The sequence below is a fragment of the Sminthopsis crassicaudata genome, chromosome 1 (assembly GCF_048593235.1).
Source record: "Sminthopsis crassicaudata isolate SCR6 chromosome 1, ASM4859323v1, whole genome shotgun sequence".
NCBI lineage: Eukaryota > Metazoa > Chordata > Mammalia > Dasyuromorphia > Dasyuridae > Sminthopsis > Sminthopsis crassicaudata.
This window is the reverse complement of record NC_133617.1, coordinates 381,718,979-381,736,884: the sequence shown is the minus strand read 5'-3', so window position 1 is coordinate 381,736,884 and position 17,906 is coordinate 381,718,979. Positions and strand designations below refer to the sequence as shown.

Sequence of the window (17,906 nt, the reverse complement as noted above, 5' to 3'; positions counted from 1 at the left end):
GTTTCAAATCCTGTGTATATATGAGCTATTATATCAGTTCCACAAGTGAAGTAGAAAAAGGAAGGAATGACTCCTAATCAGCACAAAATGATAAGCCACTGATCTGAAGAATTTGAAAAGAGTGAATACAAAATTATTAGACTATTCATTCACCTATCACCAAAAACTCCACTCTACAACAAAAACAAAAAGTGTCAATCTAACTGGGGTGATTAAGCCTACAATGAAACAAATTTCTAAAACCAGAAAACATGTAGCAAAGAAAAATATAAATCCAACTGTACCTACTTTCTCATATTGTTTCACATATAAATTTAATATTTTGTGCTTCCATGGTAGAAATTCTTGTTGTAATTTGGCACATATAAGTCTTCAAATAAGATTAAATTCATGACAATAATAAGTATCAATATATATTAGCAAACAATGTCACAAAAAAAAAAAAAAAAAAGGAATATGGGGATCCCAGAAATAAAGAAGAAGAATGTATAAATTAGATAAAAGAACCATGTCACACTAAGATAAGGCATAAGTTGAAAGAATAGGATAAGTTGTTAGAAACTTAAGAGCCAATACCTTCATTTACTAAGAAACAGGCATGTAAAGCAGGAGTAGGAGCAGGGTCAGAACCAGAGTGATCAGTATCAGACCGAGCGGAAACGACAGGTGCAGCAGCTTGCAGAGGAAATAGAAGAAATAAAGAGGAAGAGAAATTGAGGCACAGCTGTTTCTGAAAAAATAGCTCAGTATTAGTAAAGAATGAAAAAAAATTAAACAGGCAAAAATTATGATGAATGTAGAACTGAAAAATGATTTTTAAAAAATCAGAAATATAGAATAAAGAAGAGATAGGGAGAAATTAATATTTTCATCAAACAGAAATCACAAAATATTTTAAATATCAAACTCCAAAACTTACTTTTAATATATAATATAGTCAAAAAACACTAACAGTCTAAGCACCTCTAAACTTAATCAAGAAAAGACAATAACATTTTCAAATAGCAAAAATTATACTGTTAAAAAACAAAACAAAAAGTTTGTTTTACTCTAAAATATTCTCATATTATTCATATATTTGAATTAAGGTGGAGAAGAACAGAATCTAATCATTTAGAAGAGCTAATATGGTTTTAGAATAGCTTATTTTCTAATAATTCAAATTATTCTGAAATATCTAAAACTTATGAATGAAATGAAATATATTCATTTATATTAATGAAATATATTCATTTATATTACATGGAAACTATAATAATTAGATACCAACTTGCAAAGAATGGAAATAGAGTTATGCTAAGGAAATATTTGCATATTACTGTCTTCGTTATACTTCTTTTTTTAAAAGTTCCTGTGACACACAAACCAAAGCTTTAGAAACCAACTAGTGGGAACTATGTAATTCTTAATGTAATCACAGGACAAAACAAATAACACATTTTATTTTATCACTAACAAGCCTTGACTAAAATTATCATATGAAAAGGGAAAAGGACCTTATGGCACACACATTCTATGACAGGGGTCAATGTTTAGATTTAGAGGTCACCATTTGACACGTCCTTCCTATGGAGAAATTACCATATGTCATGCACAAGCATCTTCAAATGATCCCTTTTCTTTATTTTGTCGTTGAACTATAGCAATAGGTTCAAGCTCCTGACCAGATTATGCATTGTCTTCTGGCTGGTATGTTTGCTTTGCATGCAGTGAACTGCTTTTTGTCACCATGGGACATCTGCATGAAAACTACTTTGTCATAATTTCCACATGAATGCATCAAAATATCAATTTGGCACACACGTCTAAGGACTACAGCCTAACTAGTAAAGTCTGTCCAATTAGAGAAAAGTAAATGTATTTGAGAAAGTTTATATGAAAAAGTTCATCTTACATAAGTGATTTTAAAAAGAAACTGTCTAGAAAAAAAGATAGTTTCTTTTTAATTTCACTTACGTAAGATGAACTTCTAGAAAAAAAGAAGAGAAAAAACTTTTCTTTGACTTTAATTTAATCTACTGAATTAATCTATAGAAAAAAAAAATAAGGGCTGCCTTTAACCCTATAATTTATAAAATCTAATTTTCCAAAGTGACACATTCATTCTAAAAAGTGCACTTGTTCTTCAAATGCTTTCTCCAAATATCATGACATAGCCTAAATATAGTTACAATGAGTTCAGAGACAACATAAGCCCAGTGGCAGCAGGGAGTTAGTTGCTTCCATGCCTCAGCTCTTGTCCTTTCCTGCTGCTGCTGCATAAGGAAGCCAGGGGTCTTGCTCTTGATGTTACTTTTGCTGACTCCCAAGCACTTTGGACATTCCATTATTTCACAAAGTAAGAGAAAAACTACTCCCCTTAGGAGCTGTGACATATTCTTTTGTCCTATTTCCCAAATTCACTAAGTATAATGGAGTAGGAGAAGAAGGGGGTACCTACATAAGTAAGCAGAAGTTGGGGAATTATTGTTTCATGTCAGATTAATTAAAACCAACACTGACAACTATGTAAAACAGAATATTTATATCAAAACTCGCCTTTTCTTTTATGCATTCTATATCCCTTAAAAGGGAACTTAGGCTATATTCTAAATCAAATTTCATTGCAGAATATTGAATGTATCTTAAAAGGATAATGGGCATTGTATGCATCTGTAGTTACAAGTGAAAAGTTACAGGAAATTCTACAAAATCTGTTATTATTGAATTAATTTCATAGAAGAAACTGGCTAGCTTTTCTGATAAATTTTCCGGTCATCATAAATCAAGAAAAATATTATTAAAACAAAGTAACCAATTTAAATATTCTCTAGTATGAAGTATGCTTTTCAAGATAAGAAAGTTTAACATCACCTTAAACAATCTTCAGGCTGACTAACCATGGTCAAATATGCAGTTAAATGACAAAGATGGAACTTAAAACTAGGACTTTTAACTTACATTATACAACTTATTAAAGATTTTGTTTTCCTAGAATGGAAAGATTATATTACAGATATCTGTCCTTCCTTTAAAGGGTTAGAAAAATATTTTAAGTAAAATAATCTTGAGAAGGACCAAAGGCCTTGTTCTAGCTGGGGATCCAGCACTATGATTACCTACATTTTCTCAAAATTGTCCCTTAAATTCTACTGTTAATTAGTTTCCAAAATATTACACTTAAAAGAAAACCAAATATTTTCTAGTATAGTCCACTCATTTTAGAATTGAGGAAACCAAAGACCAGAGAAGTTAAGTGATTTGCCCCAAGTCACAGCAAATTCCCAGAAAAGGGTGGTAACCTTATAGGGCCCAATTAGTCCTTCTTAAAACAAAAAAAAAACCCTTGCTTTTCTCAAATTTTACTTTTACATGAAAAATATCAAATCCATGCTAGATGGAAATATGTATGTGTATCATATGTAATTTATTATACAAAATCATTCAATATCTGTGATTCCTTTCTTTTTAAAAGGGGGGTGGAATATTTTTAAAAAAACCATTTTTTAAACTCCATTTTTTACTGGCATTATACTGCAAATAAGACATTATAAGAATGTAATGTTTTTAAAGTATTGTAAGAATATAATATTTTAAAAAGCATCTCTCTCAGCAAAAAGGTACTCTACATATTAGTTGAAACAGGTCAGCCTAATAATCAATGACCAGCGATATCCATAATGTAAACAAAATAAAATGAATACAGAAAAAACAAGAAATGCAAATTGTATCAGAGAAGCCAAGAAGCACTATTAATGAAAAAAAGAGATACTAGTCCATTTAAATAATAATAAAAAAAAATTAATTGACAGGAAGAAAGTGATTCAGAAATAAAATTTTTTTAAAGTGATTTTTCCCAGCTTGGCATTTCAAAAATTTATAATAATGATTAATAATTTAAACAAAATCTGAATATGGCAACCATCTTGGTACTTTGGAAATTATGGGGAAGGGGAAGAAAGGTATAAAGAACCTAGGGGATTCTGTAAAAGTAATTTGATCCTACTTATATATTATTTTCAATTTTCTGCAGTGGATGTGTCATTAGCAATGCAAATATGAAAGCAATATTTAACTATTTATAAATTTCATTTTTGCATGGAATGCTATCAGATTTGGTAGAGGAACTTTCCCACTAACCTTTTAAAAGAAAACTGAAAATTAAGGAAAAACTATCAATTATATTTCTATTTAATTTTTTTTTTTTCCCTAATGCCTATCTTTTTGTATAAATGGCCTCTGGACTGCAGCATTTCTTTTAAAAAAATCAAGAATTTTTTTGTATTTTGCTCATAGTAGGAATTTAAATGAATATCCATTTATCTATCCAAATTTAATTTCTAGTTCTTGTTACTTACTGTTATACAAAGCAACTATAGCTAAGCCTTCATTAAAAAGTTAAACGGCAAAACCCAGCATTCAAAACTCCTTCATTAAAAAGACACTTTCCAAATCCTAAGAATTAAGGATATTCCCAAATTCATTAATTTAAGAAAAAACAGTATTGTTTAATACAAAAGTATAAATGACCTAAAAGGATTACCTTTCAAAAGACATTTATCTTTCCCACCTTACCACACTAACCAGGCTCCTTCTCCTCATGCTGATATCTGGCATTCTTAAAGAAACCCAATTTTTTAATCTTTAAGAACTTCATTTGCCTCCATACCTAGTCATGACCTCAAGAGCCACAACTTTAATGATTCATTAGCCATAGTTAGAATCCTTTCTTTCTCTTTATCTGTGGGTAACTCTTGCAATCCAATTTCCCCATTCCTAGGCTTAAACACAATTGAAGAAAGTCAAGAAAGAAAAGTAATACTGTCCATAACAAATTTGTAGTATCTAACTCCAGTAAATTACCCATTATCATTTGACAAGCTTTCTTTACTCTGCTTTTATTAATTCCATATCTTATTTTATCATAACTAGTCCAAACCATTTCTCTTCAAGTACTGTTAAGATTTCAGCAGATCCATCCTCCAATATGTAGTAAATAGATTAACATCCTATTTCAACAAAGACATTAAGACCAAGAGATGAGAGTTCTCTTCTATCCTCTTTTCCAAAGCTCAAAATTTCTTATCTACTCTTTTCTCCCACTATCACAAAGGATAAGCTATATCTTCTCTGTATTTAAAGTTGATCCCATCCCATATTCTTTTTTTTCCAGGACCTTGCTCCAACAAATTATGTCTTCTCATGAATCTTCAATCTTTCCCTCACCACTGATTCTTTTGACATATAAACACACTCAATTTCCCCCATGAGTGACAACAATAAAAAAATGCTTTCCTTTCCTTTCTCTACCCCATGCTAATTCCATCAGATCTTTTTTGCTCTTTAAAACTTATAAGAAAAGTTGTCTACAGTAAAAGTCTCCATTTTGTCACCATCTATTCTGTCTTCAACTTCATGCATTTTGAACTTGATTCCCATAACAGAACAGAAATGACATCTTAGCAATGGCCTTTCTTCAGTCTATATAATGCTTGACCTATCTGCATCATATAATATTGTTAATCATCTCCTTTTACTAGATACTTTCTCCATTCATTGCTTCAGAGAGGAGAGAGAGAGAGACCACTATCTCCTGGCTCTCTTTCTTCTCTAAACTACTAATCTTCTTCCAACCCTTTAAGATGATGAGTGTTCTATTATTGGTTAGTTTCTCTATCTACACTAGGGGTTCTTAATCTTTTTTTTTTTTTTTTTGGTCATAGATCCTTTGGTAATCTGATGGAAGTCCCTGGAGCTCTTATCAGAACAATGTTTTTAAATATATAAAAATATATATAGGATTACAAAGAAAACAAATTATACAGAAAGTATTATCAAAATATTTTTTAAACAAATTCAATGACTCCAAGTAAACGAATTATCCACTATTTTCCTTGGGAATTTCATTCACTTCCAATACTTTAGCTAATAAATTTATGTAGGTAATTTCTAGATCTATAACGCTAGCCTCATTACCTCTTCCAAGTTTCATATCCATGTTTTCAAATTCATGTGGGAAACATCCACATAGATACTATAAAACTTATCTTCTTGCCTTATCCTGCTCCTCCATTTGATTTCACAACTTCTGTCATTTGTTTCATCCAGTCCTCTACATTCAAAATATTGGTTTTATACAAATTAAAAACATCATCAGAATTGGATTCAAGATGACAACTATGAGAAGGATATAAACATCTTGATTATGTATATCCAAAAGAGACATGAATGAATTTCCTTTAGATCTAGGACCATAAGAGACTGCTGTCATCAAAGTTCACCAGACTAAAAAGGATAGTTTTAACCTAAACATTAACTTGAATGACGCCTAACTTGGGCCCTTGTTATCTCTAAACACTGATATGTCCATAGAAAGAGGCAATAGGAAAGTGGGGGATTCTACATGCCTTAGTCTGAGTTTCTAGTGATTTTATACCATGTAATAAATAAGAAAACACTTCCCCACTTACCATCAGAGTAGTTGAAGTCAAACCTGATTTTGAAAAATGGAGTATACACTTACACTTAAAACTTTCAATTTCTGTATTATGTAATGGTAATATCCTTGTGGTTAAAGAAGCAGCATCAATATTCAAACACACTTTATCTTAATTTAAAGCCGAATGCCAAGTTTAGTATCAACTATCAAGCTTCAACATTAGTCCCAAATCTGAAGTAATGCTGTACTAAATACTTAATTCTTATTCAGCATAATTTATTGAATATTTTCTACACAATAGAATGATTTTAGAAAAATGGCAAGTTTGCTTTATAAAGCATTAACAAAAGTTCTATTTACATTTTACTTGTCTAGGCCTAGTATTTAATAAGCATAAAATTACACAAACCTAGATTTTTCTTGTATGATAGGTATAGTCAGGACTAAAAATCTACTTCAATCAGTTGTTTTAAGAATCAAAACAGTGAAAGAACATAAAAGAAATCTGAAAATGAAAAAAAAAAAAAAAAAAAGGGAACCACCTAAAAATTTTAAGGGACTACCATTATTCTAATATAAATCTAGTTACTTGAAATTCAACAACAACTAGCCCTTCAATGTTTTATTCAAAAAATTTCTAAGACAAACAATTAGCTGGTAAAATCTAATTCATTGCTTCTCATGAATTTAAATCATCTTCCCCCACTTCTAAACATTTGTTTTGTTCTTCACTATGCAGAAGTGTCTGGTTAATATCTTTTTGCAATAAAGCTTCCTAAATTTGTTTATAGTGCAGTGAAGACTTATCTGTATTATTTCTTGTCTCAAAATTAAATTTAAGTACTTTCAGTCCAGAAAATGGAGAGTTATGTGGAATTTAAGGCAGCTTCCACAACTAACTCTAGATGTATATATGTGAATTACTAATGAACATTGATTCTATATAACTATTTGAATAATTGCAGAAGTATGGGTTTATGTGCACTTCACCAAAGTGAATATGAGGAAGAAGAAATCATAAATCACAATGAAATCAAGAGAGATGAACTGGGTAAAGTTGAAAGATAAAGTTAAAATATTCTAACGGTTAAAAGAAGAATCAGAGAATACTTTAAAAGCTCAATTCCATTTTAAAGAGACCATTGCATTCCATAATGTCATCCAGAAATGTCTTCATGTCTGACCCTAATGACTTAAGACTGGATGTCTGTGGACTTTACTGCCAGAGACAGGGATCTCAGAAGCAAGTGGGTGTTTTACTGCTCAATGTTATCCAAATGGAAAATGTTGACCTTATTGCCAAAAATGAGTGCTCTAAAAAGTCTCAATTCTCAATGCCCTTCTCAGTGCTCTCAACACTCAATTCTTTGCCAAATAAAAGCTATATTAAAGTCTCAGCACTCGGCCATTTGCACCAACAGAAAATGGACTGACTTGACCAGGTCAGCCAACTCAACACCAGCACGTTGGTGGCATGATTGATACAAAGTGAACATGTCACAAACTGCTGTTGAAGCACTCTCCAAAAATCTGCTGCTGTTGCAAGAATGAAAAATAAGTCAAAGAAAAAAACATCTACTGGAAGAATATATTTTAAACTCTTTAAAAGTATAAAAGGTCTGATATGAGCCTTTAAGCTAATTAAATGAAAGCCATTACATGCTACTATTCTTTTGATGTATATATCTCTTAAAAGGATTTTTAAAAAATTTTTAAATGAAATGGGAAAAGTGCTTGCCTTCTAACACGTCATTCTCTGTGAGAGTTTATCCTGCTGTTTAGTGATTCAAGCTTAAGTTAAAAACTTTTCCTTACTAATATTCAGATTTTTTTTTAAATAGCAAGTTATAGGGATTTTAATACCTTTTTTATTTAAAATTGAATAAAAAAATCTTCAAGTTTAATCAGGAAATTTATGTACAAACTGAAACACTTTACATATGAAATAAAATTGAAAATGGTACTTTTGGGGAGAAAATTCCTATTTTGAGCTTCAATAAAATTTTCTGAAACAATACATGAAAATAATTTTGCCTGCTAGCCAAAAAGAATATTTCTCTTAAAACATAATGAAAAGAAATATGTGTGGTTACTTTCAGGCTTGATTTTTTAAAAAATTTAATAGATTCTCTCTTTAACAAGTAAAAAGCTGAAAGATAAAGACAAATGGTGAACTATACTTTGTAAGAAAAGCACAAAAATGTAATGGACTCTACAACAAAAGAACTCCACCTACTACTTTATTGCTTAGCTTTTTCTCTACAGACTGTAGAATTTTTAAAATGTGAACAAAACATTTCTAGGAAATGAAAAAAAAAAAACCATCTGGTGCAAATACTTCAAAATTCTTTTTATTCCCTCAGTATGTGAAGCTTCTTCACCTGCCCAGATTTCAGCTCTTCTAAAACATAGTAGATGGTCTTGAAAGTTTAAAGGCTGAAAAATCCACTACTCTAAGGCAAATTTGGTTATAAGTCTCTCTCAGACTTTTAACCAGGCAGTTTTTTCAAGTAACTGATAAATAGATATATCACTGGGCCTTTATAAGCAAAGCCTTTCCAAATTTGAAAGGCAGTACCAGAGTTTGTATAGTGCTGGCACAGCCTAGCAAAAGGAGAATTACAATTAATCACCATTGTGAGGCATCAAAGAAAAGGTTTAGTGAAGTATACTACATAAAGTATTGGACTGGGAGTCTGGAAGATCTAAATTTTAATATTCCTTTAGAAATTTCTTAGTTGTGCAATCCTTGGCAAGTCATTTAACCTTTTCATCTCAAATATGTCATCTATAAAATGGCCATAAAAATTGTACCTGCCTCATAGTATGGTTGTGAGGATCAAATGAAACAATAGCAAACTTCTGTGCAAATCTTACAGAGCTATATAAATAATATGTCATTTTAATCATTATTATGTCATTACTGTTATTATTATTAATAATAACTAATTATTATATAATAACTATTATTATAAATGAATATGAAATTCAAAATACCTAAAATAGTAGTAATGTGTATACAAATTATAATTCTAAGTGGGTTTTAGCTGTTTCCAAAAGGCTCACAAGCTTCTTATGACAAGTTTCATTCTCAATCTAGAAAGCCTAAAAAGAACAACTTAAAGCAGTTTTAATTTTTTTTAATGTAAAAGTTTCTTTTAAATTATTAACAAAGAAAATAAAAGCTACACCAAATGCAGTTAATTCTCAGTTAACTTAACAAAGATATAAAGCTACAGAATCTAAATAAGCATATCAGCTAAAAGTCATTTAGAACTATAGAACATTAAAACTGAAAGGAATTATGAAACCAATTCTGTCTACATCCTACATGTTACCCAAATAACATGAAATTCAAAGAAATAATGACTTATCCTAGGTCTTCAAGATTAGGAATTAAACCCAGAACTTTTGATTCAAGCTGTGTTTTTTTTTTTCTATTACACTATTACTATTTCATTTTGAGAGATACAGCTGATGTTCTAAAATCAGACCATATTTCAAACATAAAATATCACGTCAAATATAAAGACTATGAAATCACTATTTGGAAGTCAAAAGTTGAGTGATAAAACAACATTATTTATTCCCTATTCCAAATTGGAAATACCACCTCTCATATCAATACAAATAACAATTACAAAGGCTTGGAAAGATTTATATGAATTGATGCTAAGTGAAACAAGCAAAACCAGGAATACATTGTACACAATAACAGCATGAATGTGTGATGATCAACTATAAAAGACTTGTTTTTTCTCAGTGGTTCACTGATCCAAAGCAACCCCAATAGACTTTGGACAGAAAATGCTATCTGCACCCAGGAAAAAGATCTAAGAAAACTGAATGTAAATCAGCACATGCTATGTTCTTTTTCCTGGTTTTTTTTTTTTTCCTCTCTCCCATGATTTTTTCCTTTTCCTCTGATTTTTTTCTCCCAATATGATTCATAAAGCAATATGTATTAAAAATAAATTTACTACAAAAATATTCTAAGTAGAACTGTTCCCTCTCCCTGTTCCCTCTTTTCTCTGTCTCTCTCGTATTTTGGACTTACTTATGCCTTAAAGATCAAGAACTATTTCACAAGAAAAAAAAAGCATTTCCTTGAAGCTTGAGTGAGAGGGGAAAAACCTCAAGTTTCCTTCCTTTCAAAATCCTGTTAAACAACTACAGGAAGAAAACAAAGATATGATCACATCAACATTTCCCCAAATAAAGGGAATAATAATTTTGAAAATAATTTAAAAGTAAAAAGTGCAATCAATGCAAAATCTTGTCACCTCTTTATCCATGACATCTCTCATAGCCATTTCCTTCCTTCTACTCGCACAGCAACCACTTTAAGCTTTGGCCTCCTCATCTCTCATAACTCTCACAACTGCTCTCCCTATCTCAAGTCTCTCTTTACTGCTAACCATCCTCCACACAGCTGCCAAAACAAGTTTATTAATGTAGATGCATGTCAGTCACATGTCCCATATACAATAAATTCCACTAGTTGTCTTATCACTTACAGGCTATCAAATGGAAATTACCTTTGTTTGGCAATTAACAATCCAATCCCTTCTTACCTTCCTGATCAATCCAGCTACATAGGCCCACTTGCCATTTCACAAATACTATATCTTCTACCACCATGCCTTTGCACTTAATGTATCCAGTAGGTTCTTTGTACAAGAACTCTGGCTTCCTTCTAGAATCAGCTCACTCATCACCTTTTACTGGAGATTTTTTCCTAATTTATCCAGCTGATACCTTCTCTTTTAAGGTAACCCACTTTCTATGGTGTGGGTATCTTGTACATACCAATATATTTACATGTTAACTTCCCTGTTAGAATGTAAAACTCCTTTAGGGAAGGGACTATTTTTTCTTCTTTGTACCCTTAGTGCTTAGTAGAAGACAGGCACATAGTAAGCACTTAATAAATATTTGAAGATTGTTAATTCACAATAAAAGATTACTGTACTGAACGGAACTCTGGATTTCTATAACATTTTAAAACAAATAAAATATAAATATAACCTATAGGTTGAAATATACTTTCAATTCAGCCCATTCTATTAGAAATAAGGTATTTCTATTGTATGTATATCAATTCATAGACCATAAAAATGAAATGTTGGAATGAGTTGGCCACTTGTCAATTACTATGTAAGTCATATTTTTAACTGCTATCTTAATTACCCAAATTTTTATCTGGAATATAGAAACTTTTCTTTTTTTTTTAACAATCAGAAACAAATTAAATTTATCATTATATATTATTTACAACATCATTCAGTTTCTGAAGCTGAAATGTCAAATAATTTACATAAAAAAGTCAACTTTACCTTGTTTAATCTGTCCTTGAACAACATTACTGGAAGTTGGAGGGGAACCCTTCACTTTAGAAAAGTCTGGGGTGCTTGGCCTAGGTGGCCTTTAAAAAAAACATATATAATAGTTAAATTGTATGCTAGTAAACAAGTTAAATTAAATATTTGTGTCATTTTAAAAAAAACATAAAATATTTTCACATTTACTATAATAAAAATTTAAATATAGTCAACATGAATCAAATGCTGACAAAAATGCAAATTTGGTATAAGGAACATTTGCTTTGTCTGTAAGCTTAAAATTTAGTTAAAATAGCCCATAATACTGTCAATGTTTATATAATGTCCATTACCGAGAAGAAATATTTAAAATATTTAAAAATTCTTAAAGCCCTACCATCCAAAAACATGGCTCTATTAAGAGAGTAGTTGGTAGTGTTACCAATCAGTTTAAAAAACAACAATAACAACAGGGAAATAAAGAGGGGAGTGGTGAGAAAGAGAGAAGCAGACAGAGAGACAGAGACAGAGAGTGAGACACAGGTAGAAGCAGATACACTGTGGTAAACAGACAGAGAATTAGGTTCAAACCCTATCTATTACACATAAAGCCTGTGTGACTCTGGGCAAGTCACTCTACCTCTCTCAGTGTTTGAGGCAATTTTATAAGGCTAAAATTTGCCAGGTTGCAGTGGTAGGAAGTTCATGAAAGCACAGGCAAACCTTCAGTCTTCAAATTAAAAAAATGAAAATTTTAGATTAGCTTGCAGAGAACAAAAGAAAGGTTTGAGAAATTGGGGTTTTCTTTCATATTTACATGAAAATATGTAGCTACATGACACTGATTGAGCTTCATTGCATAGAAAAAGCTTTTTTCCCCTTTTAGTACTCCTTAATAAATTCGTAATTATTGCATTAAAGCACTATTACACTTTACATGAAAATCTAAAGCAAATCATTGAGTAGGAAAAGATACACAATAAGAGCAATCATGCTAACTAGATTTAGCATCTTGAATTGAATTTTAGTGGAAACATTTAGCAAGCAGGAATTCCATAGTATTAAATCAAGAGCTGACCTTGAAATGTAATTATTAATAAAATCTACAGCTAAAATCTATTCTCTTCCATATCAAAAAGCTTGTTGCTAACTATTTTAGTTGGTATAATTTTGTTCCATTTGTTCTTACAACTTGAGGAAAACAATACTGTATCAAGAACATGATTAAAAGGTTTCTTTATATATACGTCTCTGAATAGCATAGAAAACAAGTTCTAATCAGAGGCAAAATGGATTTTGTTTTGAAAAAAAGCACAAATGAAATTGGAACAAATGAAATTAAATCAGTCAATCATTGTCACACCTGACAGGGCCCTTCTTCATATGATCACCAATAAAAGTTGCATTGGTCATACTCATTAAGGTATTTGCCAAAGATATAATAGACAGAAGGTGCTGAGTGGTAACAGCCCGGGATACTCCATAGGTTCCTTTTCCTACTCCATCTGTGGTTGAGAGTTTTCTTTCCCCTTCTGGTTTTCCACAGGATGGCTTACATATAGGTTGGTTATGACCAGGAAGCATCAATGACATGTGGCCTCCTCTTGACAGAAGACCAAAGGAGACTGTACAGTGGGGTTTAAGCATTCCAAGGCGGTCAAGACAAACTTCATCTAGGACTTCATTCAAACCCCAGGCATGAAGACAGGACATAAACAACTTGGCAGTATCCATTGTTAGGTTATACTCTAATAAAGTCAATGGCTTAGATTTGCTAGATCGGTACTCTGGATCACTTTCTTCTCTCTTCTGCCTCAGCATCTCCTCATCCTCATCTTCATCATCAAGAAGATGCTCCTTTATATTCTCTTTGATTGTTTCTTTGACTTGCTGGAAGAGTACTGCAGCTCTTTTTCCAGTCAGGAAAGAGCCCCCTTTGTCAGCACTGCCTGATGCTTTATGCAAACTCTCTGGGGAAATAAGGGCAGTATTCGGCCTAGAGGCTTCTTCAGTCAGTAGCTGAATAATCAAAGCTTCCACATCAAAGAAGAGCACATGTATGTCCGGATCTGTTAGATTAGTCTTTATTGCTTGAACCATTAGAGAATTATGGGAATACTTAGGTAAATTTCCCTGCAATAAAAATTTTAAAAAGATAGTTATAATTAAAGCATGTTTTCATGCTATTAATATATCAAATCAAACAAAGTAAAAACAAGAAATTTGAAAGTGCATTAAACTAGCTTATTTAGAAAATTCTAACTATACACCAACTTCCCCAATATTTAATTACTGAAATATTATATATAGATTTGGTAGAAATAGAAAATGCTATGCTCAAACATAAGCTCAACACAAAGAAATTCCCAATTCCTATGAAGCTACCAAAATCAAATTCTTCAGGAAGTCACACACACACACACACACACACACACACACACACACAGTGCTACCTCAAAATTTCTCACAGCATTCATGTAACTAGAAGAAATTATTTATTTCTACCTTACATATAAAGAAAACAGAGAATGTATGCTATAATTGTACACACTAAAAATCAATCAAGATTATATGAATTTCATTCTACTGAAAAAAGAAATAATTTCTAGAATTTTAATTAATTTACCAATAGAAACAATCAAAACTTAATCTTTATTAATAATTAATTTCAGAAGTCAAGAAGTGACAAACCCAAGATTATTTTGGCCTACAATTCATTGTACACATATATTGTGTGCACATACAGATGTTCAGGCATATATATCATCATCTGACATACCTACTAAAGACACATGAGGAATACAAATAATTGTTGAATTACAGACAAATAATGTAGACACACATGGAACAGCACATATAGTTCACAACGAAAGATTTGTATCAACTTGTTAATAAGCTAATTTTAGGTCAGCCATGGTGGCATATGCCAATAATTCCTGTTATGAAAGAGGCTAAGGCTGGCAGATAGATTGAACTCAGAAGCTCTGAACTGCAGTAAGGCTAAAGACAATCAGGGCACCTATATAAAAGTTGACAACAATATGAAGTGAGCCTTTTGGGGTGAGGGAGACTATGAGGCCACCAGAGTGTCTAAGGAGGGACCAGCTCATATTGAAAATGGATCAAGTCAAAGTATCAGTACATCAGGACCCAAAGTGAAGCTATACTTTCAACCCAAGCAAGATGAGGAGTCCTAGTCAGTCAGGCAAGTCACTCATACATCACAAATGAACAAATGAATGGTTAAATGGATGAGCAAATAAATGAAGATAAATATAACAAGCGATTCTTGACATTAGCTAGACAAGAACAATAACTGTCAACATAAAATTGAAAAGAAGTTTCAGCAAGTTTCAAGAGTTTTTCCCCCCCCTATATTCAAAATTCTTTTCAGGATAAAAGAATTTAAAAAGCATCTATATTGTTAGGGTATTTATTTATAACAAACAAAAAAAAAATATATCAAGAAATTTTCCCTAAAAATCACTGACAAACCATAAATAGCTCAGAAAGTGAAGGTTTATGAACAAAACAGTTAAAGACATAGGTAGGCATCTTCAGAATTGTTTGTTCTAGTCGCCCTGCTATAATCCCTCATTTCACTCATCTCAGCTGTTCTGGATTTGCCAATAATTTCTTTAACAGATCAACCTCTCCTCTCTAGATAGTACCCAAGAGACCCATTCATGTGCCAGGATACCTGAAAGGTTGTCTGATGTCTTAAGATCCTGATATGTGCATATGATCGTCTAAGACTCCTTTTATTTAATTAAATTCCTGAGGGCTGCTAATCATATAACTGTGATACAAACTACAAACTATACTTAGAATTAGAGAGGGAAAAACAAACCTAAAAATTAGAGAGAAAAAAAGAAACAAGGGTGGGTTTAAAAAACAAACAAAAAAAAAAAAAAAAAGGGAGTGACTGAGGGATAAAAGGATCAAAAAAAAAAAAAGGTACTAGGGAAGAGGATCAGAATCCAATTTAAAAAGAAATCATATCCATATGCTCACTCTATTAAATAGTGGCTACATATTAGAAAATAGTAGTCACACTACTAAAATAAATATCTCTATTTATGAAACCAATATTAAGGTAAGTTCTTTAGGAAATGACATACTACTATTTCTATTACAAATTAGAAAAAATAAAATTAAAGAGAATACTTTATTATATATTTCCAGCCCTGCCCTGAATCTTATCCCTCAACATTAACTTAGGATATCAGAAAACTAATTAGGAATTGTAAAACATATGAAGGAGGGCAAAACAAAGGTTTTGCATGTACCAAATTTTGTTTTTAAGACAAAAGCCAACACTGATCTACAAGGACTTGAGGATCATAGACTTAGATCTAGAATGGACCTCAAAAGCTATTTAATTTAACTCTTCACTTCACAGATGAGGAAACTGCAGCCAAAAAAAGTTTAGATTTCTTACCAAAGGTCACAAAGTTTTTAAGTGATAAAGATAGGACTGAACACAAGCTTTCTAATTCCAAAGTCAGTCCTTATTTTTTTATGTCCACTGCCTTGAAAAATATCTTTATGTTGTAAATGTCTTCTCTGGCATTCTAATGCTATCAAAATATATTTATGATATAAGCAATTCAGAAGAAATCAATTAATTTTGTGACCAGAAAGGACATGTGCATAGTGTAGCCCCACATAAAGAACAGAAAAATCTTGATATATTATAGTGGTTGATAATATTGTCTGAATTTCAAAAAATTCTTCTCCTAATTTAAGTATATTCAAATCAATTTTTAAGAATCTTTAAAATCCTTGCATACCAAAAAACAAAATCAGGCCGAGGAATAATAGGTATGAGAAAATAAAGTACAATGAATCACAATGAAGTATAAATTAATTCCAAAGAGGCATATGCATAATAAGTTTAATTCCATTTATCAGTGGATAAAAGATAAACAGAACTTCCTTGGTCTGTTTTGAAGAATAAGGTGCTGAGAGTAAACCATGCATGCTAAATATCTGATTCCAGACAATACCTAAAAACAAGAAATGCAATTGTGTGTGTTGTCTTCATGAGGCAAGAGAGTTTTAACTGTCTGATAATAGGATTCTAAATACCTATTCTGATGATCATTAAAGTGTGCGTGTACGTGTGTGTGTGTGTGTGTGTGTGTGTGTATACCACCTATATGAAGTATACATCTGTAGTTCCCTTTATCTGTTTTCTTTTACCCAGAGTGAGGTTGAAAGCTCTAGTTCAGTTCTAACATCAATTTTTCAACCAAAACAGAAATTTCTTTAACCATATCAGTTACAGTCATCCAGTCTCTCTTTAAGCACATCCAGTAGCATAAAACTCAGTAAACTCAATATCTTACAAAACACACAATTTTATTCCATATTTAGTTATCTCTAATTGCTTTAAAAGTTTTTCATTACATTTTGAAACAAAATCTGACTCTCTGTAACTTCTCTTGCTTGATTCTTATTTTACTTTTTTTGGCTACACAGAATAAGATTATTTCATTTTTGAAGGCTTAGAACAAAATCTAGCCATGATACAATGCACCCTTCATTAAAAGAGGTAGCATAGTATTAAAGGGAAGAATATCAAAGATAGAACTAAAAAACCAGAGATGATGATGATGACATAGCATTTACTATGTGCAAAGCATTGCACTGGCAGAGGACCATCCAGTATATTATGTTCACATCAAAGAAGGCACTGCACTCTTTAAGCAAAGCAGAATTGTAGCTGCTCCAAAAAAAAAAAAAAAAAAGAGAGAGAGAGACACACACACACACAAATATTTAGAGACATTTCCACTCAAAATATTAATGTAGACTATTTATACTTAATCTGTGGTACAACTTTCCAAACTTGTTTGATTAGCCATAGTCAGTTTATCTACTTGGGATATGTTGACCCTGACATCGTGATCTCATTTGGTTCTCTTCAAGAAGAAAGAACAATGCAAAAATGAACCATGTATAAGATATATTAAGCATTTTATTAATAATATTAATATTAAGCATTTTTATTAATTAATTTTATTAATATTTCATTAATATTAATATTTAATTAAGCAATTTATTAATTCATTTGACCTTCATAATAACTTCTCCTATTTATAGGCACGTGGCTCTATTTTCTAGGCTAACTTGTCTTGTTGAGGAAAGCGAGGGAAATTCTT

The 17,906-nt window shown here is 31.4% G+C and overlaps 1 protein-coding gene across 3 annotated transcripts in view; it reads right to left on the bottom strand.

Moving 5' to 3' along the window:
* The window catches only part of WDR7 (WD repeat domain 7), a 472,816-nt gene that overhangs the window by 351,568 nt on the left and 103,342 nt on the right, over positions 1-17,906 (bottom strand). For 2 of the 3 annotated variants that reach the window (XM_074279427.1, XM_074279429.1), the window contains exons 15-17: positions 13,103-13,872; positions 11,755-11,843; positions 577-675 (exon numbers count right to left, since the gene is read on the bottom strand). In XM_074279427.1, coding sequence (XP_074135528.1) covers positions 577-675; positions 11,755-11,843; positions 13,103-13,872 — 958 coding nt within the window. The remainder of the gene's footprint in view (positions 1-576; positions 676-11,754; positions 11,844-13,102; positions 13,873-17,906) is intronic. The other variant, XM_074279428.1, reaches the window with a different exon arrangement.